The sequence below is a fragment of the Geotrypetes seraphini genome, chromosome 1 (assembly GCF_902459505.1).
Source record: "Geotrypetes seraphini chromosome 1, aGeoSer1.1, whole genome shotgun sequence".
NCBI lineage: Eukaryota > Metazoa > Chordata > Amphibia > Gymnophiona > Dermophiidae > Geotrypetes > Geotrypetes seraphini.
In genome coordinates this window covers 5952421-5975504 of record NC_047084.1, presented here as the reverse complement: position 1 = coordinate 5975504, position 23084 = coordinate 5952421, and the positions used below count along the sequence as shown (strand labels likewise).

Genomic DNA, 23084 nt, shown 5'->3' with positions numbered 1-23084 from the left:
TTTTCCTCCCTTGGATGCTAGAATATATGTATGTGTCTGTCTTTATTTCTTTCTCTCTCTGTCTCCTTAGCCACTTTTTCCTGTCCATTCTCCCTTCTTTTTACCTCCCCTGTGTCCACCACCACCCCTTCATTGCTCCCCTTATCCAGCAGCAGCCCTTCTCCCTTTGTTTTACCTCCCCCCTGTCCATCATCACCTCTTCCTGCTCCCTCTGTCCAGCAGTAGGTCTCCCTTCATTTCCACCCCCCCCTGTCCATCAGCATCTCTTCCTGCTCCCCCTGTCCAGCAGTAGGCCTCCCTTCATTTTTTCCCCCTGTCCATCAGCACCTCTTCCTGCTCCCCCTGTCCAGCATTAGGCCTCCCTTTATTTCCCCCTCCCCGTCCACCACCACCCATTCAAGCTCCCCTTATCCAGCAGCAGTCCTTCTCCCTTTGTTTTACCTCCCCCCTGTCCATCAGCACCTCTTCCTGCTCCCTCTGTCCAGCAGTAGGCCTCCCTTCATTCCCCCCCCTGTCCATCAGCACCTCTTCCTGCTCCCCCTGTCCAACAATAGGCCTCCCTTCCTTTTTCCCCCCCTGTCCATCATCACTTCTTCCTGCTCCCATTCAAGAAGCCTGTGCAGCAGTCTTCACACGCTGCTTCGGGTTCTTCTACTGCCCTGATTTACTCTGGCACGTCCCTGATGACATCATCAGAGATGCGGCAGAGCAAATCAGGGCAGTAGAAGTGCCTGAAGCAGCATGTGAAGACTGCTGCTTAAATCGCCGGGTAGGTAGTCGGGTCAGCGGCAAGGGAAGGGTGGTGAGCGGCAAAGGACTCTCTGAGAGGGGGGGGCAAATGCGCTGTGTTGGGGGGAAGGGTAGGCAGACGCGGGGACCGGGTTGCGCGTTTTCACAGCTTCTGTGGTGCCTGAGCTGAAGAAGAGGGAGCGGGTTGTACGTGGCGGGGGAGGCCCCGACTTCCCGAGCTGCAGCTTCTTCGTCGTTCAAAGTCGCCGCCGCCGCCGCAGCTCCTGTCTCGCAGCTGTGTAAATTTTTTTTTTTTTAAATTTGAAAGCCGCCGCCGGGGCCGCGAATGCGCAGTCATATTTTCGTGACAGCTCAGGGAACACGTTTTTTTTTAGTGCGCATGCGCGGCCTACCATTTTATTATATTAGATATATATATATATATATATATATATTTTTTTTTTTTGTTAATGTTAGAATGCTGACCAGATTCACACAAAAAAATGAAGATAAGGTGAGGCCTAAGGAGGCCAAGACAGTGGATGTCAACATTGAAATGGGAACAGCAACTAAGGGCCTTGTAGCAGCAGTCATGGAAGTTCTGTTGCAGATTCTGAAAGTAAGGTTTGAAACATTCCTGAAAAAAAATTAGAGTAAATATCTGCTTTGATCAGAGTCCTGGTACAATGGCTGCAGGAGGCAAAAAAAAATAAAAAAATAAAGTGTTTCAAACTTGGAAGACTGTGCTGTGGTATTTTGTGCCATGACAGAGTTCTAGTTGTTGATTATGAAGCATGAGAAAAAGCTAGATGACCTGGGAAAACAATTTATGTTTTGTTAATCTCCTAGATGGTTTGGAAGGCATTAAGCTTATGGTTTCCTTAGAAGCATGGCCACCAAATGAACTGCACTTAGATGAACAACTGGGCCACTTCCCAGTGGAGACATCACACCAGTCGAGTATGAGAGAGAGTGATATAGCCCTTTACGGAATGTGAGGTTCCTGAACTTTGGCCATAAGGCAATCATTTTAAATGCTATACAGGGCAGTAAAATGCTGGCTTATGAAAATAAGAATATTTTAGTTGTCCAAGACTTCTCAGCATGGATCATGGTCAAATGGACAGAATCTTCAACTGGGTGCCCTAGCTTATTGGAGAAGGGACTCTCCTTTACCCTGCAATATCCAGCTAAACTGCATGTACTGCATTGAGGTGAAGTACACTGGTTTGAGATATAGTAACATTGAAGACCCTTCATACTTTAACAAATGGTAATGAAGCAGGAATGTCTTCAGGAGTTCAGAAAGGCCAAGGTCTTAGTGTGGGACTTCAGCTTTGAACTGTGATCTGGTGGGCTGTCTTATGGGTAGCTCAGATGGTATTCTCCATCCTTTTCTCTTTGTAGTTGTTTAAATGTTGTTTTGTGTGTTTTTGTTAGATGTTTGATCTGTGTCCTCACTCCAGATTTTGAATTGAAGAAACTACTACAACTACTATTGCTGCCTTCTTGTGGGGGTTCTTAGTTACTTCATTAAATCAATGTACCCATCCTTCTCTGCTTTGACTGTCCAAGATCTTTCCTGTCTCCCAGAAGTTTGCTTCAACATAAAATTGTTCCTGCAATTCATTAACTCCAAGTGACCCCTCCTGGAAGCCCCAATTCATCCATTTAAAAAGGTGCTTATAGCTAACTTCCTTCCTTGCCTTCTTGTGGGGATAGTGCAAGCAGATTTACTTTTACCTATTCTTAAGCCTACCTTCTTACCTTCAGTGCTCACATAACCATGCCTCTCACATGTGAACTCTGCCTGGTAAGTCTACTTTTCTAAGCCATTTCTCATCCTCATCCTATGACACTAGGTTCCAGGCAATTTTGGCCATAGTACCATTGTCTCACAAGCCCAACAAGTCTGACTAATCTCACCAATCTAAGCCTAGGAAACTCTCCCATATCCAGGATAAATCTCATTGTCCACTAAGGAGGTGCCTGGTGCCCATGCCTTTCCCTTCACCCTCCCCATGACTCCTGCGCACCACCTCTCTCTTCACCCCAAACTACTGAACCCCCCACATAACTCACTTTTTGAATTCACCACCACACCCTTCCTTTTGTCTTTCACCCTCTTCTCAGTCCTAAAGCTTCAACACTTTCTCCCTCTCATTCAGCCATCCCCACTCTTCCTGTTTGCATCTTGAATGCAGAGTGGCCCCTTCCAAGCCTCTCCCCCCACTCATCCATATTTGCTTACTCCTTCTCGTGCTCTCTGCCAGGGACATCAATCCCAATTCTGGTCCTCCCAATCAACTCTCACCCTACTAATGCAGGTCACACCACAGAGTAACCAATCTTATTTCTGTTCCTCTCCTCCCCCTCCTCTCTGCTTTTTTTATAAACCCTGTGGAATGTCTGCTCTGTCTCCAAGCAGCTGCTCTATCACCAATTTATATGCCTCAACTCTTCCTCTCTCTCTATCATCTCTCTTCCTCTCTCCATCATCTGTTAATGTTTACAATTCATCATCCTTCCCCCAGACCTGGTCAATCACTACCAATATGTTTAAGAACCTTCAGGCTATTGACCCTTGTACCCTCTCCACTTTCTCATTCCTCCCTTCAACTACTATGTCAATGAAGCTGTCTTCTCCTATAGCACCATTCTCTCCTCTCCTCTGCTCTAAATACCTTCGCTCCTCTCATTTTACATCCTGATCTATTTGCTGCTTTCAATATTGTTGATCACCACTTACTCCTTGATATGCTATTCTAACTGGGATTCCAGGGTTCTGTTCTCTCCTGTTTTTCTTCTTATCACTCCCATCACATTTTCAGTGTATGAAATGGTGGATCCTCCTCCTTTGCAATCCCACTATCAATCGGTGCACCTCATGGCTGTTTTGGGACCTCTTCTTTTTTCCTTCTTTACCCACTTCCTTTGTGTACTGATCTCCTCCCTTTGTTTTCAGTATCACCTATATGCTGACGACTCTCAGATCTACATCTCCACACCAGATATCTCTACAGGAATCCAAGCCTAAGTCTCAGCCTGCCTGTTCGACATTGCTGCCTGGATGTCTTACCATCATCTAAAACTGAATATGGCTGAGCTCCTTATCTTTCCACCTAAATCCCCCTCTCCTCATTCTCTATTTCTATGGACAATATTCTTTTCCTCCCTGTCTTGTCAGCTCACAACCTTGGTGTCATCTTCGACCCCTCTTTCTCCTTCTCTGCTCAGATCCAACAAACCACTAAAGCCTGTTACTTCTTCCTCTATAATATCACCAAAATCTGAACTCTCCTCTCCATTCAAAATTCTGCTGCATGAGTCATATTCTGTGAGTCACCATACTCACGTTACCGCTTTCACTCTGCAGCCTCTCAATATCTCTCACCTATCTCTCCCTATGCTCCCCCCTGCAAACTCTGTTCATCCAGTAATACTCTTCTAGTTATATTCTTCTCCTTCACTGCCAAATTCCAGACTCCTTCCCTTCTATCTTACTGTACCATATGCCTGTTACAGACTGCTGGAATCATTACATCAGGCTTTGTCTCTAGCAGTATTCAAATCTAAGCTAAAAGCCCACTTTTTTGAGGCTATTTTCAACTCCTAACTCCCACTCACTGTAAGATGCCTTTGTCCATTCTATCATTCTCTCTGCTAGAAACTCTCCAACCCCTTTATGTCTTGACTGTCGTTAGATTGTAAGCTCTTCTGAATAGGGACTATTACACTGCATATGCCTTTCAGCACTACATACCGGTATGCCTTTCAGCACTACAGAAATGATAAATAGTAGTAGCAGTTATCATTGATAAATTAGTAGTAGAATAAAAAAGTAGAATTTATCATTGATAAATAGTAGTAGTTATCATTTCTATAGTGCTACAGGACAGCAGATGGATGTCCTGGAGCAGTGAGGATGATGCATTACAACATGAGGCTTAACAGGGAAGGAAGCATATGACCCGTAAGTCATGGAGTAAGTGATGTATCATGTTTGGACTAAGGGACCATTGTAAATAGGCATACAAACTGGGGGAGAGGATGGTTCTAGAGCATGCATGTCAAACTCAAAGGCTGACATGGGCCAAATAAACAAGGTTTAAGTTTATGTGGGTCGCGAAAAAGCAAAAACGTCATTTTTCATAGAAACAGGTTTATTTCAAAAAGTACAGTATAAAAAAAGAACAAGAGCAATGACAAAATTAATGTTTTCTTCCTGTCACTTAGCATCTCTTCTCTGCTACTGTTCTTCCTATTTCAGAGGAAATCTTGTCCGAAATGATTACTTTTAAGATGACAGAATATAAAAAAAGACATCAAAACAGGGAAAATGAATAAACTTAAAAGGGACCACAATGATTATCAAAAAGGTAACATTTATCCTGGTCTAAATCCAGAACTCCCTGTCAACGGAAGAAATCTACAAGATCTTCATCTAGAAATCATCACAAGGATACCACAGGACTTAAAAAAACTAAGAATGCATCTAGTACAAATGAATGAGGACGAAAACGTATTAGAAGCTGCTCAGATGGAGATTATACTCACCTCCTACAAGCCCTCCCGTCAATGTTTCCAGTCCATCTAGAACACAATCATCTAATTGGAATTTTTTACATTTACTATGGACAAAGGACAGGAATCAGGGCACGACTCGGACATACAACCAAGTGGCACATTATATAGACATCACACAGCATGGCCAGTGGCACCACAGAGGAAGGATGAGAGGCACCATGTCCAACAGAGGGAACAGAGGCCAGACCTTTTACAATCAGAACAGATGGCAATAGAAGAAATACCTATTTATAATTTACCATCTATTGTACTTACTAACCCACAAATATTGGTGTTACAAAAAGGACTGTCATTCGTTCCTACATGCAAATATGATCCCTTTCAAACTAGGATTGATCTTTTCAAATTGAAGCGAAAACTACAAATCAAACATTTTTTTGCGAAAGATGACATTATATTGAGTAATATGGACATCTCCATTATGAAAAATAAATCCAAATGGGTTCCCAATACTCAATGTGATCCCCTCATTAGCACATTCTATGAATGTGTTTTGCAGGACATAGAAGATCTTGAAAAGAAAAAACAAAGTAGAGGATATAATCATAATCTTGACAATACAGAATTTCATGCTATTACCGAATTAAGGAATAATCATCAAATCATCATTAAACCTGCCGATAAAGGAGGGGGGGATCGTCATTCTTAATCGTGAAGATTATATTAAAGAAATACTCCGACAAGTTAATGACTTAGAATTTTACATTCCCCTAGAAAATGACCCAATACAAGATTACATATGGAGATTAAAGAACTAATAGAGAGTACTTATCAAGCAGGTATTTTGACATCTAAAGAAAAGACTTTCCTGGTGAATGACAATCCTGTAATACCAACCATATACGTTCTACCTAAGATACACAAATCTTTGGAGAATCCACCCGGTAGACCTATCATATCGGGCAATGAATCTATACTGGAACCCCTTTCAGACTTTGTTGACTACTTTCTCTGACCCTTCATCCCCAAAATAGATTCATACGTTCGGGACTCTGCACACATGATATCTATATTAGAGGATTTTGATGGTGACCCTGCAGAATTCATCTTGGTTACTCTTGACATTGAATCTTTATACACCAATATCCCCCAAATGTCCACTATTCAAATTATAGAGCAAACACTTCAACAAAGGACAACAGAATTACGTATCCCCAACAGATTCATTATCACTTAGGCCACTCTTGCATTAACGGAAAACTATTTTTGTTTTGAAGGACAGTTTTAGACTAGAGAGTTGTGCGGGGACAGAAATCCTACCCGTCCCCGCCAAAGTCCCACCCATCCCCGCGAGGAATCCCTCCGTCCCCACCCATCCCCGTGAGGAATCCCCTCCATCCCCGCCCGTCCCCACGAGGAATCCCCTCCATCCCCGCCCGTCCCTATAAACTACAGAAATAGTTATTTCATTTAATTATGCTACTGAATTAAAGGCTCTGGTAGAAACCCATTTAAAAATAAGCAAAAAGACTATTAATTTGGAAATATTAATTGGGAAGAATACATACTTTGTAAACGTTTCTACCAGGGTTTCTACCAGAGCCTCTAATGTTTATAAATTTTTATCAACACAACTAATATACTACTTTATCCTGAAGCAAAAAAAAAAAAAAAAAAATTTTTCCTACCTTTGTTGCCTGGTTTCTGCTTTCTTCATGTTCTCATTCAATTCCTTCCATCCACTGTCTCTCTTCTCTCTGTGTCTTCCATTTGCTCTGTTACTGTGCCTCTCCCTTTCTCCCCCCTCCCAAATTGGTCTGGCACCCATCTTCTTCCCTCCGCTCCCCCCATAGTCTGGCATCTCTGTCTTCTTCCCTGCCAGCGTCTTCTCCCCACTCTCTCTTCCCCATTTCCTTTCAGCGTCTTTCCCCCCCCCCATCTTCCCCATGTCCTGTCAGGCAGCATCCTTCTCCCACCTCTGCCTTCCCCATGTGCTTTCAGCGTCCTTCTCCCCCCTCTGTCTTCCCCATGTGCTTTCAGCATCTTTCTCCCCCCTCTGCCTTCCCCATGTGCTTTCAGCATCCTTATCCCCCCTCCCATCTTCCCCATGTCCTTTCAGCGTCCTTCTCCACCCCTTTGTCTTCCCCAGTGCTTTCAGCGGCCTTCTCCCCCCTCAGTTTTACCCATTTCCCTTAAGCGTCTTTTCTTCTCCACTCCACCTTTCCTCCCTTTCTCCCTCCCTGCCCCTTACCTTTGTGGCGCTTCCCCACCCGACAGACAACAGAACAGGCCCGGTCGGACAAACCTCCCTGCCCTGTAGCCGCAAATCTAAATTACCTTCTTACAGCAGCTGGAGTATTGAAGCTGCTGTAAGAAGGTAATTTAGATTCGCTGCTACAGGGCAGGGAGGTTTGTCGGCCGGGCCTGTTATCGGTCGATCGGGGGACCTGACCAGCTGTGCACATTCCCCAGGGCGGACCGCCCCCCTTCTTTCGTACGCCATTGCCTTCTCCCTACCTGCCCTGCCGCACACAGCCGACCGGAAGTCTTCCCGATGTCAGCGCTGACGTCGGAGGAAGGGAGGGCTTTGCTTAAGCCCTCCCTCCAACTTCAGCGCTGACATCGGGAAGACTTCCGGTCGGCTGTGTGCTGCGGCAGGGCAGGTAAGGAGAAGGAGAAGGAGACTACCCTCGCAGCTCGAGTCGTGCACTGCGATCCAACCCTGCAGGAACCCCGCGACCCTCAAAGGCATCCCCACGGGATTCCCGCGACCCTAGGGGGCGTCCCCACGGGATCCCCACGACCCTAGGGGGCGTCCCCACAGGATCCCCGTGACCCAAAGGGGGAACCCGCGGGATTCCCGTCATCCCCGTTCCCGTTCTCTATTTTAGACATCGCCAATCTTTATGTAGCTCATTTTGACAACAATTTTCTAACATATCATCCATTTAAAGAAGAAGTGTGTCTCTATAAGAGATATATTGATGATATATTCATTCTCTGGAAAGGAAATATCAATAAATTACAAGATTTTCTCATTTGGCTCAACTCTTGTGATCAAAATCTAAAATTCAAAATGGAATATGATCTCCAAACCATTCCCTTTCTGGACATTTAGATCTACAAGGACTGCTACAGCTTTAAAACAACTATCTATAGGAAACCTACAGACAAAAATACTTATCTCCATTTTTCCAGCTTTCATCAAACTCAAATAAAAAATAATCTTCCTTATAGTCAATTTTTAAGATTGAAATGTTTATGTTCTGAACCTTCAGATTTTGAAAAACAATCAATTAAACTAGCAAATCGTTTCACACAAAGGGGATGCCCATCCAGGACAATTCATCAGGGATATCAGAGGTCTAAATTATCTCATCGTGAAGACCTACTAGACACCGGGAATAAAATCAAGAAATCTCCAGACCTGGTATGTACTATGTAGTTTTCCCATCATTCTAGAGAAATTTGTAACATTATATTTAAACACTGGCACATTCTGTCTGTACATAAATGCTTCAAGACCATCAAGCCAATTGTCGCATTCATTAGGAATAGAAATCTGTGGGATAAACTAGTACCTTCCACACTCCCACAGATTAAAACTATGCCAGTAGCATATCACGGACATCGCCCATGTGGAAAGTGCTCTGTATGTCAACATTCCATGCACATGCAGGTCTCTGTAGAAATTCTGCTAATTTGGTGTTGACACAGAACTCAATCAGTTTCACAGGCCATGGGATTCCTGCTACTGGCCTAAAATGTTCAGGTTTAGTGCAATCTGTTCCTGTCACTTTTGGGATTGGTGTCAGGGCGATGGCAGATAAGGATTTTAGGTATTTGCCCTGTGCTAAGCTGAGGTTGGTGAGGTCAGTGAGCCACTGGGCGAATGTGGTTGGTGCATGGGCTAGCAGATGCGATGGACAGACATCTAGGCAGCATCATTTCTTTGATAGTCTGTTCAGTAGATCTGAGACTGTGCTTAGAGTGATTGGTTAGAATTCGTCCCAGCCTCTGTCAGCTGGGATGCCTGAGTAGATGCCTACTGCTTGGTGATCTAGGTCATAATTTTGATCCAAGCTTTGTTTAAAAGAGTCCCTGACTGTTTTTATCTTGTGCTGGAAGTAGGTAGCCAGACTGTTGGTGTCTGGTTGTTGCATACTGGGGTCAGCTGTTAGTTCTTTTGTGGATATGAGGGATGTAAAAAGTTTAAGAGGCCTTTAGTGGAGTTTTCTGAGCAGTTATTCAGTTTTTCATAGTACAGCCTTTTAGCATCTGCTATGGCTTTTTTGTACAGATTCACTTCTCCATCGGATGTAGTTGTCATGGGTTTGCGATTTCCTCCAAACCCTTTCTAGCTTTCTCATTCCTGTTCTCAGTGTCTATAGAAAGTCGGAGAACCATGGATTAGCTTTCTTGTTTGGTTTTACTGTTTTCATTGGTGCAATGTCAACAAGGGTGGATGAAGCTAGGTCCTGCCATGTCACTATGGAGTTCTCTGTTTGTTTCGATGAGGGTCAACCTGGCTGAGATCCGTTCCCAGAAGAGTTCAGGTGAAATCCTGCCGCAAAAACTTGTAAGGGTTTAGTGTATGGCTTTGTATTGTAAGCCACAGGCAAGTTCAATTGGAAGGTGAGCAAGTAGAGGTCTGACCAGATAGAAGGTTCCCATCTACCTAGCTCTGCCATTGTGTGTGATGGCATCTCTGAGTTGAACATGACAAAGTCCAGGCAGTGTCCACCTGTGTGGGTTGTTTCGTTCAGCTGTAGTAGCAAGATTGCAGAATGAGCTTGCCTTGGGGTCTATTTGGTCTTCCAGATGCAGATTGATGTCTCTAAGAATTATTATATTTTGGAACAAGATTAACACGTGTGAGATGAGATTGCGGATTTTTTCTTCCACCGTGGCCCAGTTACCTGGCAGTCGGTAAATTAGTAATACCCCTAGATCTTTTCAACCTTTGTGGTTAGGGCTACTGCAAAGCATGCATTCTAGATTTTGGTCACTCTATTGTCGATAAGTCTGAGTGAGAGTGGTAGCCTGTATAGGATCAGGAGGCCATCTCCTTTCTTCTGTGGTCTAGGGCAGTGGATCAGCTTGTAGTCTGGAGGGCATAGTTCGGTTAAGATGGGGGAACTGGCATTAGGGATCCATGATTCTATGATGCACACTAGTTCTGTTTGTTTTCTGATTATTAGATCTCTCAGAAAAGACACTTTGTTGCATACCGAGCGGGCGTTGAGGTAGAGGCATGTGACTGGTGTGGTGCTCTTTTTGTCCTTGGGGAAAGCTGTTTGTCCGGACCACGGTATGTTTATATTGTTGTGTTTTCACCTCTTGTTGGTTTTATAGGAAGGAGATAGAATCCCTCTACTCCTTTCAACAATTACTGTTGGGGTTTTGTATGGCATTTGTCTGGGCAGCAGCATCTGGTACCTGTGAGAGAGGATGAAACAGGCAGCATCCTGGGGCAGCTATGATTTCCCTTGCAGCAGCGGTCCTAGCAGCTCAGCAATAAAACTTGCTTTAGTTAGTTAGGAGACTGATGAAGAAATGACGGACGAGATTAAACGCGAATGAAAGGAAGGCAATGCAGTTTATCATGGGCGACTTCAATTATCAGGGGATAGATTGGAACCTAGGCAACTCAAGCTGCGGTAGAGAGACCAAATTCCCGGATGCTGTAGGCGATTGCTTCCTGGAACAACTTGTCATGGAAAATATGAGAGGAAATGCAATTCTGGACTTAATTCTAAATGGACTACGAGGACCGGCACAAGGTATAGAAGTAGAAGGGACGCTGGGGAACAGTGATCACAACATGATTCACGTCAACCTAGACACAGGAACATAAAATCGATCCAGAAAGACGGCCAGGGCACTGAACTTCCGAAAAGGGAACTACGAAGGGATGAGAGCCATGGTGAGGAAGAAGATTAAGAAGAGGATAAGCACTGTACATACGCTAGAGCAAGCATGGTCCCTTTTTAAGGACACAGTCATAGAGGTGCAAAATTTATATATATCGCCTATCAACAAGGGATCCAAGAGGAAGAAGAACAAGGAACAGGTGTAGCTCACTGTGGCGGTGAAGGAAGCGATCAGAGACAAGAAGACTTTGTTTAAGGAATGGAAGAGGACAAAAACATAAGAAAACTGGAAAAAGCACAAACAACATCAACACAAGTGCCATAAAGTGGTAAGAGGGGCCAAAAGAGACTACGAAGAAAAAATAGCCAAGGAGGCCAAAAACTTTAAGTCATTCTTTCGATATATTAAGGGGAAACGACCCGCAAGGGAAGCAGTGGGGCCGTTAGATGACCACAGAATAAAGGGAGTACTAAAGGAGGACAAAGCCATCACCGACAAACTGAACACATTTTTTGCGTCTGTATTTACCAAAGAGGATATATCCAATATACCTGAAGCTGACAGGCTATACACAGGAAATGAAGACGGGAAGCTGACAGGGACAATGGTCGGTCTAGAAGAGGTATGCAGGCTTAAAAATTATAAATTCCTGGGACCGGATGGCATCCACCCGAGGATAATCAAGGAACTGAAAGGGATTATAGTTGAACTACTCCAACTAATAGCCAATCTGTCGATCAATCTGTCGGAAGAGTGGCGAATGTTATGCCGATCTTCAAGAAAGTTTTGAGGGGAGATCTGGGAAACTACAGACTGGTGAGTCTGACCTCGGTACTGGGAAAGATGGTAGAGGCGCTGATAAAGGACCGCATCATTGATCACCTTGACAGACACAATCTGATGAGGACCAACCAGCATGGCTTCAGCAAAGGAAGATCTTGCTTGACGAACTTGCTGCACTTCTTCAAGGGAGTAAACAGGCAGATAGACAAGGGTAACCCGGTCGACATCGTACATCTAGATTTTCAAAAAGGTGTTCGACAAGGTTCCACATGAATGCCTACTTTGAAAAATTGCGAGCCATAGAATCGAGGGTGATATATTCACGTGGATTAAAAACTGGTTTACGGATGGGAAACAGAGAGTGGTCGCCGTACATGAAAAAGGACATAGTACTACTGGAAAGGGTCCAGAGAAGAGCAGCAATAATGGTTAAGGGACTGGGGAAGTTGTCGTACAACGAGAGGCTAGAGAAACTGGGTCTCTTCTCTCTTGAGAAGAGAAGACTGAGAAGGGACATGATCGAAACATTCAAGATATTGAAGGTAATTCTCTTAGTAGAGAAAGAGAGACTGTTCACCCTCTCCAAGGTGAAGAGAATAAGAGGGCACTAGCTGAAGTTAGAATGGAAAAGATTCCATACAAACGTAAGGAAGTTTTTCTTCACCCAGAGAGTGGTAGAACCCTGGAATGCTCTTCCAGAAGCTGTTATAAGGGAAAACACCCTTCTGGGATTCAAGACAAGGTTGGATAAGTTCCTACTGGAACAGAATATATTTAGGTAAGGCTAGACTCTAATATAGCACTGGTCTTTGACTTAAGGGCCACCGCGTGAGCGGACTGCTGGGCACGATGGACCATTGGTCTGACCCAGCAGTGGCAATTCTTATGTTCCAGTTCATAAACACAGTAATCTTCATATTGAATAGTTTTCATGTAAAAAAAATGTAGAAGGTACAATGCATATTCTCAATAATTACACACACCTGGTTTAGTAAACTGGTACTGTGCACACTGTACACCTGGAAGGGGTTAAACATAGAAGGTTGCTCTTCCAGGTTCTTTAAGGTCAATCTTAAAGATCTATTGGGTGTTACTTTCTTCTCTGATGAAAAATGGCAAGATATCAGTTCTTTCAAATGTTCCTGCAGGGGAAAAAAAAAACACACCAGTTTATGAGTACTTTCTCTCTCTGACAGAGCAATTCCCTGGTTATATTTGAATTACAGGCTTATATTCCTGACACTTGTTTTTGAGTTTCTGCACAATTTCAAATGGGTTACCAAAATAACACTATGGTTTAGTGGTTAGAGCTACAGCCTCAGCACCCTGAGGTTGTGGGTTCAAACCCCATGGTGCTCCTTGTGACCCTGGGCAAGTCACATTATTCTTCACTGCCCCAGGTACATTACATAGATTAGGAGCCTGCTAGGAAAGATGGGCTAAAAAGAAATCAAATGAATAAACTTTATTGGCACAACAATATGCACATACAGTGCCAAATAAATACACATAGAGGTAATTTTATAACCTGCATATACTCAGCAGACTTTGCAGGATTTTGAAGGCAGGATTACATTAGTGTGGAAAATATGTTCTAATACATTAGTACCTGCTATTTTTGCAGATATTATCTCAGAGTTAATATACAGTGTGCGTATATTGTATATACTCAAATATAAACTGATCCAAATATAAACTGAGGTAATCTTTTTTCCCCCCAAAAAAGGAGGAAAAAAGGTTGACTCGAATATAAACCAAGATTAGAAATTTGGGTATGTGAGTGTCGTTTGTCAGGGATCATGCCATAAGTAATCACTAATTTTTCAGTTGGGGCTGTTTCTAGTCCAAAAAAGCTGAAGGAGAGCCGACAAATATTTTCCTACCTGGGGCCACGATACCAACCAAAGTTTCTGGATTTCTATCCCAACCAGAACACCTGGCCTCAGTCACACATGCAGAAAACAGAAATAAAACCACCTTTTCAAATACAAACCTACAAACTTAAATTACTATTGTACACAAACAAAACCCTAATATGCCAGACTCTGCACACAAACCACAAGAGAACTAGAAAAACATGCATTTCTACCTGAACAGTCCAAATATAAAAACAGATGTAAATTTTCAAAATTGACTTATTTCAATTACTAAATTGAAAATAAAATCATTTTTCCTACCTTTGTTATCTGGCGATTTCATTTTCTGATCATCTTGTTCCATCTGTGCTCTTAACTCTGTTTCCAAGGCTACCTTATGCATTTGCTGTTTTTTTCCTCTCCACTTTTTGCACTACATCCTTCTTTGGCACTGATTTTCATATTCAGTTTTCTTCCATTTTTCTGCCTCCATCTCAAATCTATCTTTCCAACTCTTCCCCTTCCCTCTATCTAAGTGCACATCTCTTCTCACCTCTTCCACTTCCATCCATCCACGTGCACCATCTCTTCTCCTTCCTTCCATCCATGGACCCTGTTCCTCTTCTCTCTGCCCTTCCCATTCAGCATCTCTCCCTTCTTCCTCCCTCCCTACTCATCCCTTCACCCATTTCCATCAAATGTTCTCCTCACCCGATTCTGAAGCCCCCCTCACCACAAAAACTACATCCAAGTTGCCGGCGTGGGAGCAATTCTCTTGTGCTGACCATGGCCTTCTCTGCATTGTTCCTTTGCTGTGGTAATAATAATAATAACTTTATTTTTCTATACCGCCATAGTCAGGCGACTTCTAGGCGGTTCACATTGAAAGAAGGCTGGACATTCAGCGAATAACAATAAGTCTTAATACAATACAATAAGTCTAAATACCATGCATAAGTCTAAATAAAAAACTTACATACTAATTGGAGTTTTATGGGTAAAGAAAACATGAATACACGAAAGGAGCTTCTTGAGAGAAAGAAAAAGGCGTTTACAGAGGGGGAAATCCTAGTGAGGGAGAGGACAGTTTTAGTCAATGAATTTGGCGAATAGGGCGGTTTTAATTGATTTTCAGAATGCACTGTAAGTCAGATTGGGTTCATTTATGTTCATTTATGTAGACTTGCTGTCTGTTCGCTTGGAACTTAAAGGTTCTATCCAGGAATGATTTGTATCTACAGCCTGTGATCTTTGGATATGCAAAGATGTTTTGTTTCTGGTTGTTCGTGTGGGGTTGTATAGGCTGAAGTGAGTTTGCAGGTATGAAGGTGCTAGTCCCCAGACTTGTTTGAAACAGGTGCAAGCAAATTTGAATAGTATTCACGCTTCTATTGGTAGCCAGTGCAGTTTTTTATAGTAAGGGTGGTCATTTTTTCTTAGTCCAAAGATTAGGCGAACGGCGGTGTTTTATACTAATCTCGGGTTTTTTTTACTGTTTTTTGTGGGATACCCAGGTAGATGATGTTACAGTAGTCAAGAATGGATAGGATCAGCGCCTGCACCAGCAACCTGAAGGATGTTGGGTCGAAGTATTTTTTAATGGTCCTTAGTTTCCTTAGCATGAAGAAACATTTTTTCACTAGTGAGTTTGTGTGGTCAGTCATGGTTAGGTGTGTATCTAGAGTGATACCGAGTATTTTTATGGTTTTGGATATTGGGTATTCGTGATTGTTTATTTTTATCGATGTTCTCGTAATTTTGTCATTAGGGCTTGCCCAAGCGGAAACATGAAGTTGCTTCAGAAGGGGGAGGATGGACGCTGACAAAAGAAAAGTACAGAGGAGGCCACCAACAGCTCTGGAGAATTGAAGAACAGTGACTTAGGTACTCCTATCCTCCACTACCTGCTCCCTCCTGCCCCAGACCGAAATCGCACTTATAGTCCCGCTGCTCTGGAAGCCAATGTCAGCGCTCTGTTGCTGGGCTGGTGAAGGGCCTTGACTGTCTGTGCATGCTCAAGGCTTGCTGGACTCCCTTCGAGAATCCCAGAGAGGGCAGAAGCCCACAGGTCTTGAGCATGCGTAGGCGCTCAAGACCCTACACCAGCCTAGCATAGAGTGCCAGCGTCGGTTTCCAGAACATCAGAACTGCAAGTGTGATGTCAGACTGGGGCAACAGGGAGTGGGTAGTGGAAGATAGGAGTGTCGGTCATCGGGGGGAGAGGGAGATAGCAATGCTGGACATTGGAGGGGGATGGAGGATAGCAGTGCCAGACATCGGTAGGGGTGGAAAATAGCAGTGTTGTTCATCGGGTAGGGAGGGGAGGAAAAAGCACCATCAATGAAAGGAGGCTTGAATTTTTGGGCCCTTTTTTGGGTCCAAAAGTCTCAGTTTATATTTGAGTATATAAGTTACATTTGAAAATTTGAACATGTGTGTAAAATCTTTATCCTGCTCCAACTTTGCCCTCAAAAATACCTCCCTGTACACAAGGGGTGTTCAATAATTTACCTACCTGAGCATGAAAAAGTAGCAAGCATGTTGAAACAAGTCTGTGCACATTGTGACATCTCAAGGTTATTCAAACACAGTTGTGGCTCAGTGCGAGTCTAACATTCCAAGAGACAGGATGTCAGGAGAGTTTTCATGCGAATCAAGTAAGAAACTGCTAGATTCAGAGCACATGTTATGTGTTCAGTAATAAAATTTCTCACAATAGAAGGGAAAAAACCAAAGGAGATCCATGTTAATCTCTTTTCTAGTAGATAGGTGTGTCATTCTGGACGAACGGGTTATATCCTAGTGCTTGCGAGCCTTACAGAAGGAATCCACTCCAGATTTTTTCTGAATCTCTCCTACTTCACAGAAGGCTCTGCTGCCCCCTAGAATTAGTTCTAAAGCAGGCAAGTGCCTCTTCTAGAACAGATGTAAAGCAGGGGTACGGGGAAACTCCCCAAAAGAATAAGTCTGTTCTGCTCTGAAATTTTAACAAACAAGTTAACCATTGAACAATCAAAACAGCGAAACAATCATGCCAAACAGAAACAGAAGACTCAGTCTTCTGCAGCTTCTGTAAAGCCAGCCGAACGGCTCAAAGTTCCAGCCAGACTGTTGATCGATCACTTTCTCTGGGTGGTTGACCAGTGACCCTGAATTGGATGATGGCTGCAGTGAGCTCCCCAGCTGAAGAGACTGGCATCTGTCATCACAATCACCTAGGAAGCAATACATAGGGATATGTCTGTGGTTAGTGTTTGAGGGCAGAGCCACCAGTCCGTACTGGCCTGGGCTTCCAGTGTCTAGGGCAGAGATCTTGGCAGAGAGTCCACCTGAGGAGGCCAATGTAATAGCAACACATTTTTGAGAGGATGCATATGAGCTTTTGCCCAGGGATCCACATCTATTGTGACCTCTATGGAACCCATCACTTGGAGACAGTGCCTCGTTGACAGAGCTAGTTTAGCTAGCAAGCTCATTATTTGAGAGCAAAGCTTCTGCCTATGTGCCTCTGGAAGATAGACACAGTCATTTGCTATGTTGAACAAGATACCCAGATATTGTAGGGACTGGGTTGGAGTCAGAAATTTACAATCCAACCCAGGCTCTCCAGAACTTGGGTCACAGACACTGCTCGCTGTCCTTCGGCAAATGATGGAATCCTGATCAGCCAGTCATCCAGATGTAAGCCCACATTTCACAGGTGGGCTGCCACTACCACCAACACCTTGGTGAAAGTGTGAGGGGAAGTCACTAGGCCAAAGGGAAGGGCTGAGAACTGATAATGGTTTTCCAGAACATAAAACCTCAGAAACTTTCTCTGGTCCAGGAATATGCAAATAGGCGTCTGTCAGATCCAGAGAGACCAGGAATTCCCCCGGAGCCACTGCCAGTATGACAGAACAGGTTGTTTCCATGTGAAAGTGCAGAAACTTAAGAGCTGCATCAATGTAAGATCCAGAATAAGTCTCCAGTCATCTGAGCCTTTCTTTGTTACGATGAAGTATATGGAGTATCTGCCTAAGCTCGAGTCTTTGGGCAGCACAGGTTCTATGGCTTGAATCTCCAACAAACTTCTCACTGTGGCCTCCACCCTGCCTAATATTTCTGGTTGCCACTCTGGGTATTCCACAAACCAGTCCATTAAGGGCTGAGTGAATTCCAGCTTGTAACCAATATGGATGATTTCCAGAACCCAGCATTCTCAAGATATTTGAGCCCAGGCCTGCAGAAAGTCCAAGAGCTGTCCCCCTATTTTGAGAGGGACCACTCCAGACCTGGTGTCATTGTGTCTTTTTGGAAGATGAAGAAGGATGGGAACCAGAGGCCTAGTTGTGTCTGGATCTGGCAGACCTCTGTCTGTAATCCTGGAAGGATTTCTGGGAAGTAGCTCCTGAATATGGCTGAGTATGCCTGGAGCCATGAAAATTAGAGTGCTCTCAGCCTCTATAAGTTCTGAGTCTGCTGTCGGGCAAAGATTTTGGATGACGATCTGTTATACTGGTCATGAGATCATCCAGTCCTTTCCCAAACAACATTTGCTCTTTGAAGGGAAGTCTGCTAAGAGTAGCTTTGGAGGAGGAGTCACCAACCCATTGCCTAATCCAGAGCATCCTGCGGGCTGAAATCAAATAAGCTGAAGCTTTGCGCATGACTCTGATGATATCATACAGAGCATCTGCCATGTATTCCACTCCTGCTATCGTTCTCAAACTCAAGACTTCATAACCTGATATGAAAGGCATGGGTTACAAAGGATGCCACTGTGGCTGCTTCAATTCCTAAAGCCAAAGCCTCTTAAGAACCACATCCACTCTGCGATCCTACATATCTTTTAATACTACACCTCCATCGCTCGGCAGGGAGGTGCACTTTGTAACCTGCACTACCACGGAATCCACCTTGGGCTGAATGAACAGCTGGTAACATGGGATACAACCAAGCCATAGTCTTGACAAATTTAAGGGACCCTTCCAAAGCATCTTAATGCTCCATGACCAACACATTAATGTCAGGATGCCAGGGAAATGTAGAAGATTGGGCTGTCACTCCACCCATGATAGAGAAGGAAGCAGAAGGGACCTGCTGGGAGTCAAAGTTTAACTCCCGAAGCGAATCAGTAATCAGTTCCAACAGAGATGAAGGCTGGAATAACTGGAGAACCATGCGATCATCCCCAGGATCAAGAGCCACCAGAGGGTCTAATGTACATGACTGCGACCCTGCATCCACTGACAGGAAGGGCACTTCATGAGACAGCATTGGCATAGTAAGAGACCCATGATCATCTGAATCACCCTCAGAAAGGCCCCTAGAGCCTAGCTTGCTGCAGCCAGTGAGGCAGATACACCCTAGGAGCCCCCTGCCTTCTTGTGCGCTGTCTGAAGCGCTGCCAGACATCCTCTTGGAAGGTCGGCTGTCCTGAAAGGCTCTCCACATCAAATAAATTCTGGAAAGAAAGCCAAACTAGGCAGCGCTGAGTCTCCTGTAGAGGACTCCAGCTTCTGTCTCTTGGGCTCTGCAACCTCTGCACCCTACTTAGTTCAACCGCCATTCCAGGGTCCAGAAAGGAAAATTGCTCCAACAGGCTTCCCACCCAATCTTCGGCCCTAAAGAACAAAGGGAAGGCTAAGCAGACTGCTCCTGCCGATCCTTCCCCCCCCTTCACATGCTACATGGCACATAGTGCAAGGGTTCTCTTCAGAAACCCACCCAGCGCAAACATGGCATGAATTAGGGTTAAACAAGCCTGAGGACTCCTTCCTTGCCAGTTTTGAGACAAAACAATATGATTTGAAGCTTCTGGAGAACTTTGAAAAACATCAGGAAATCCAAGATGGCCACAGCAACAGCATTTTGGCGCCAAAAAATGGTAAAAGGAAACTTTAGAACTAGTAATTTTAGGATTTTAGAGGAGGGGGAACATGAGGGAACATGCAGCAACCTTCAAAAATACCATCTGCAGACCCCCACCAAAAAAAAGTCTCTCTAAGGCTGTTAACAACCTTACTTACTGTGTGACCTGTGCTGGCAATGTGCTGCAGCCTACCTCAGCCCCTAAGGTAGCTGGATCTGAGAGAATAAATCACTGCCTTAAATAGAGCATCCTTCCTGCGCTGAAACTTTGGGCTGCCAGACTGACAGGTGTCTGAGCCTCCAACCCCTGTGGATATGCAAAAATGGGGGGGGGGGATGCAAACCACAGCCCTCTGATACCCCTATGGATGCCGAACAGCCTGTGCTCAAATCCCTGCAAGCAGTAGGTGAGCAATGCCACCAGGGGATGGCCCCAAACTCCAATAAGGCTTTTGCAGTCTGGCTAACAAGTACCAGGACACAACACGACAGATAGTGTGGAAGTACTGTGGTCAGCTCTAAAATCTACCCTACAGGAAGCAACCAACGAGTAAACGACGGAGAAATAATAAACCCCAGTGGTTCTCCGCAGAGATCTCGAAACTCGTAAAACAGAAGAAAAGAGCATTTGCATCCTACAAACAATCACAATGACTGGAAGCTAAAGAAGCCTATCTGGTGAAATCTAGAACTGTTAAAATAGCAGTCAGAAATGTCAAACTCCGGATGGAAGAAAATTTAGCTAAGAATATTAAAAAAGGGGATAAATCCTTTTTCAGGTATGTTAGTGACAGAAAAAGGAACACAGACGGGATAGTGCGCCTAAGGAAACCTGACGGTAACTATGCAGAATCGGACTCCGATAAAGCCGAACTACTCAATGAATACTTCTGCGCAGTCTTTACCTGTGAGGAACTGGGATCCAGTCCACAGCTGCAGACAAGGGAAAGCTCAGAAGACCCGTTCCGGAATTTTGAATTTACCGTCAGCAGCATCTACCAAGAGCTATCAAGGTTCAATGTGAACAAAGCCATGGGACCAGATAAACTGCACCCCAGAGTGCTCAGGGAACTAAGAGATGTCCTGGCGGAGCCGTTAGCTGCGCTCTTCAATCTTTTCTTAAGCACGGGAATTTTGAATTTACCACATAGTGGTTGGCTGAGCGTTTAAATATCTGAAAGTAGAGGCAGGCCATAATCAAAACAAGGGCGTTTGTTTTGGTTATGGACACTTTCCCTGCTTCTGCTTTCAACGTTTAAGGCCTTAGGCCAAAAAGGGACTTAGACGGTTTTTTTGATTATGCCCCTCCACGTACTTAAAAAATTTAAGATAATGAAGTAAAAGTTAAAATTGAGATTTAAGCTGAGCTAATTTAAGCTATTTAAAATAATTTAAAGAGTTCTAAAGCATTTGTACTTTAAAAAGTGAGCCAGTGAGGAACGTACACGTCAAGCTTAAGGCTATGAATGTAGTGAGACTGGAGTGGTGTTCTGAGGTTCAAGCAAAGTATTCTTTAGGCTTTAGATGCAGTATATGTTCTTAATGAATAATAGCCTATAATAGCGTGTAAGAGAAGGATTTCTAAAGCTTAAGAAGATTTGTGCTGGTAATTTTATTTTAACAATGAACCTGCCAGAAAGGTGCCCAGATGACCACTGGAGGGATGAAGGCGTTACCTACTCCCCCCCCCCCCACTCACACACACTCACCCAGGGGTTACTGGCCCCCTCACACAACCTAAAGATGTGAATGGAACAGTACATACCTGCTTGTTTGATAGCTTCAGATGTTATGGCCAGTTCTAGCAGAACAAGGTTTCTGGAGTAGCCTAGTGGGCAGTGTAGTCAGGCTCATATTCCACTCTACTACACTTATGATGGAATCTGTGAGCCTTCTACAACACACCCAAGTCCTACTGCACCTATTTGTAGGTGACATCTGCAGGTATAAGGGCTAATGGGTGGGTACAGTAGGTTTTTGGTGAATTTTGGAGGGCTCACCATACACTATAAGGGGGTTATGGTGAGATGTGTACCTGGGCCTTTTTATGGGAAGTCTGTGTTGCCAGTTTACTAAAAATGTTGCCCCTCCTACATCCCAGTGGCTGGTTTTGTGCATTTTTCTTTTGAACATGTTTTTTTCAAAAATGGTTCTAAAAGATAGATGCACATCTGAAAAATGAACTAAACAAAAAACAATTGGCAATGGCTTTTAGCTCCCGATGAGAACAGACACCAGCCTCCAAATATCAATTAAATATTAATAAGACATCAGTACCTAGCACAACTAACCCTTCAATCAACATTTGGCCCCGGGCAGGAACTCATGGGTGACTCACACCAGACTTAAAGTGTAAATAAGCCCTGCCCCATACATCATTATGTTCTGAAACTCCAAATATCAATGGAATAATAGTGACTAAAAAAACGCTCGGTGTAAATTCAAAGCAGGAGGAAAAAGGATTTAGAGCGTTTTAAAACCCACCAACTATCATGATTTCATCAAAAATCAACTCAATGAAAATTAGTTTAGTGGTACAATAAAATCAATGAAAAGCTATGACCATTAAGACGATACAATTTAGCCGAGTCCCATTGATCTGTTGCCACTCGACAGAGACCCGTTTCGGAATCTTCGTCAGGAGCGTAGACAAGTAAAGGCTGGTAAGACAAGGAAGTAGCTAGTCCATTCAGTGAGTGCAACCTGCCAAAACTTAGCATAATCAGACTAATGCTGGAGGAAGTGAAAAACAATGGCGTCCAATGCATTTAAAATGCCCTGGAGCCCCGCAAAAGCAACACACTCCTGAAGTGATGACGTTTGTCATGACGTCAATCGGTAAACAGCTGTAGTCGTCAAAAAGCAAGGTAGACATTTTGCAGTTTTGAAAAAGGGCATGTTTGGTACTGGATTTTTGTGTGTTTTCTACAAAATGTCCAAACTTGGATTTAGATGTCATATTGAAAATGGTTCTCAACATCTTATTCTCCAATCTCTCCCTAACTCTATCCTCTTCCATCCAGCATTTTTCCTCCCAGCTTCCATTCAGCATTTTTTTTCCTCGCTTCCATCCAGCATGTGCCTCTTGTTCTCCCCCTCACTTCCATCCATTGTGTGTGCCCTTCTGGCCTCCCCACTTCCATCCAGCATGTATCCCTCTATCCTCCCCACTTCCTTCCTGCATTTGCCGCCTCTTCTCCCCAATTCCATCCAGCATGGATCCCTCTATCCTCCCTACTTTCTTCCAGCATTTTCCCCTCTCAATTCATCATTTCCATCTAGCATTTGCCTCCTTTCCCAACACCCCTACCATTGCTTCTGCTTCCCAAAACCAGCAGCAGCGACAAAACAAAATACAAACATTGTGGAACTGTACAATACCTATCCATGGCTTCTGGCTCTGCCCTGGAACAAGAAATTACATCGAAGGGGGCAGGACTGCCAGTTGAGGTTAGGTACTGG

The 23084-nt window shown here is 44.0% G+C and overlaps 1 protein-coding gene across 8 annotated transcripts in view; it reads right to left on the bottom strand.

Annotated features, from left to right (window-relative positions):
- Nucleotides 1-23084, bottom strand: part of KIAA0825 (KIAA0825 ortholog) — a 500428-nt gene that overhangs the window by 264725 nt on the left and 212619 nt on the right. For all 8 annotated transcript variants that reach the window (XM_033917989.1, XM_033917815.1, XM_033918166.1 and 5 more), the window contains one exon: nucleotides 12897-13055. In XM_033917989.1, coding sequence (XP_033773880.1) covers nucleotides 12897-13055 — 159 coding nt within the window. The remainder of the gene's footprint in view (nucleotides 1-12896; nucleotides 13056-23084) is intronic.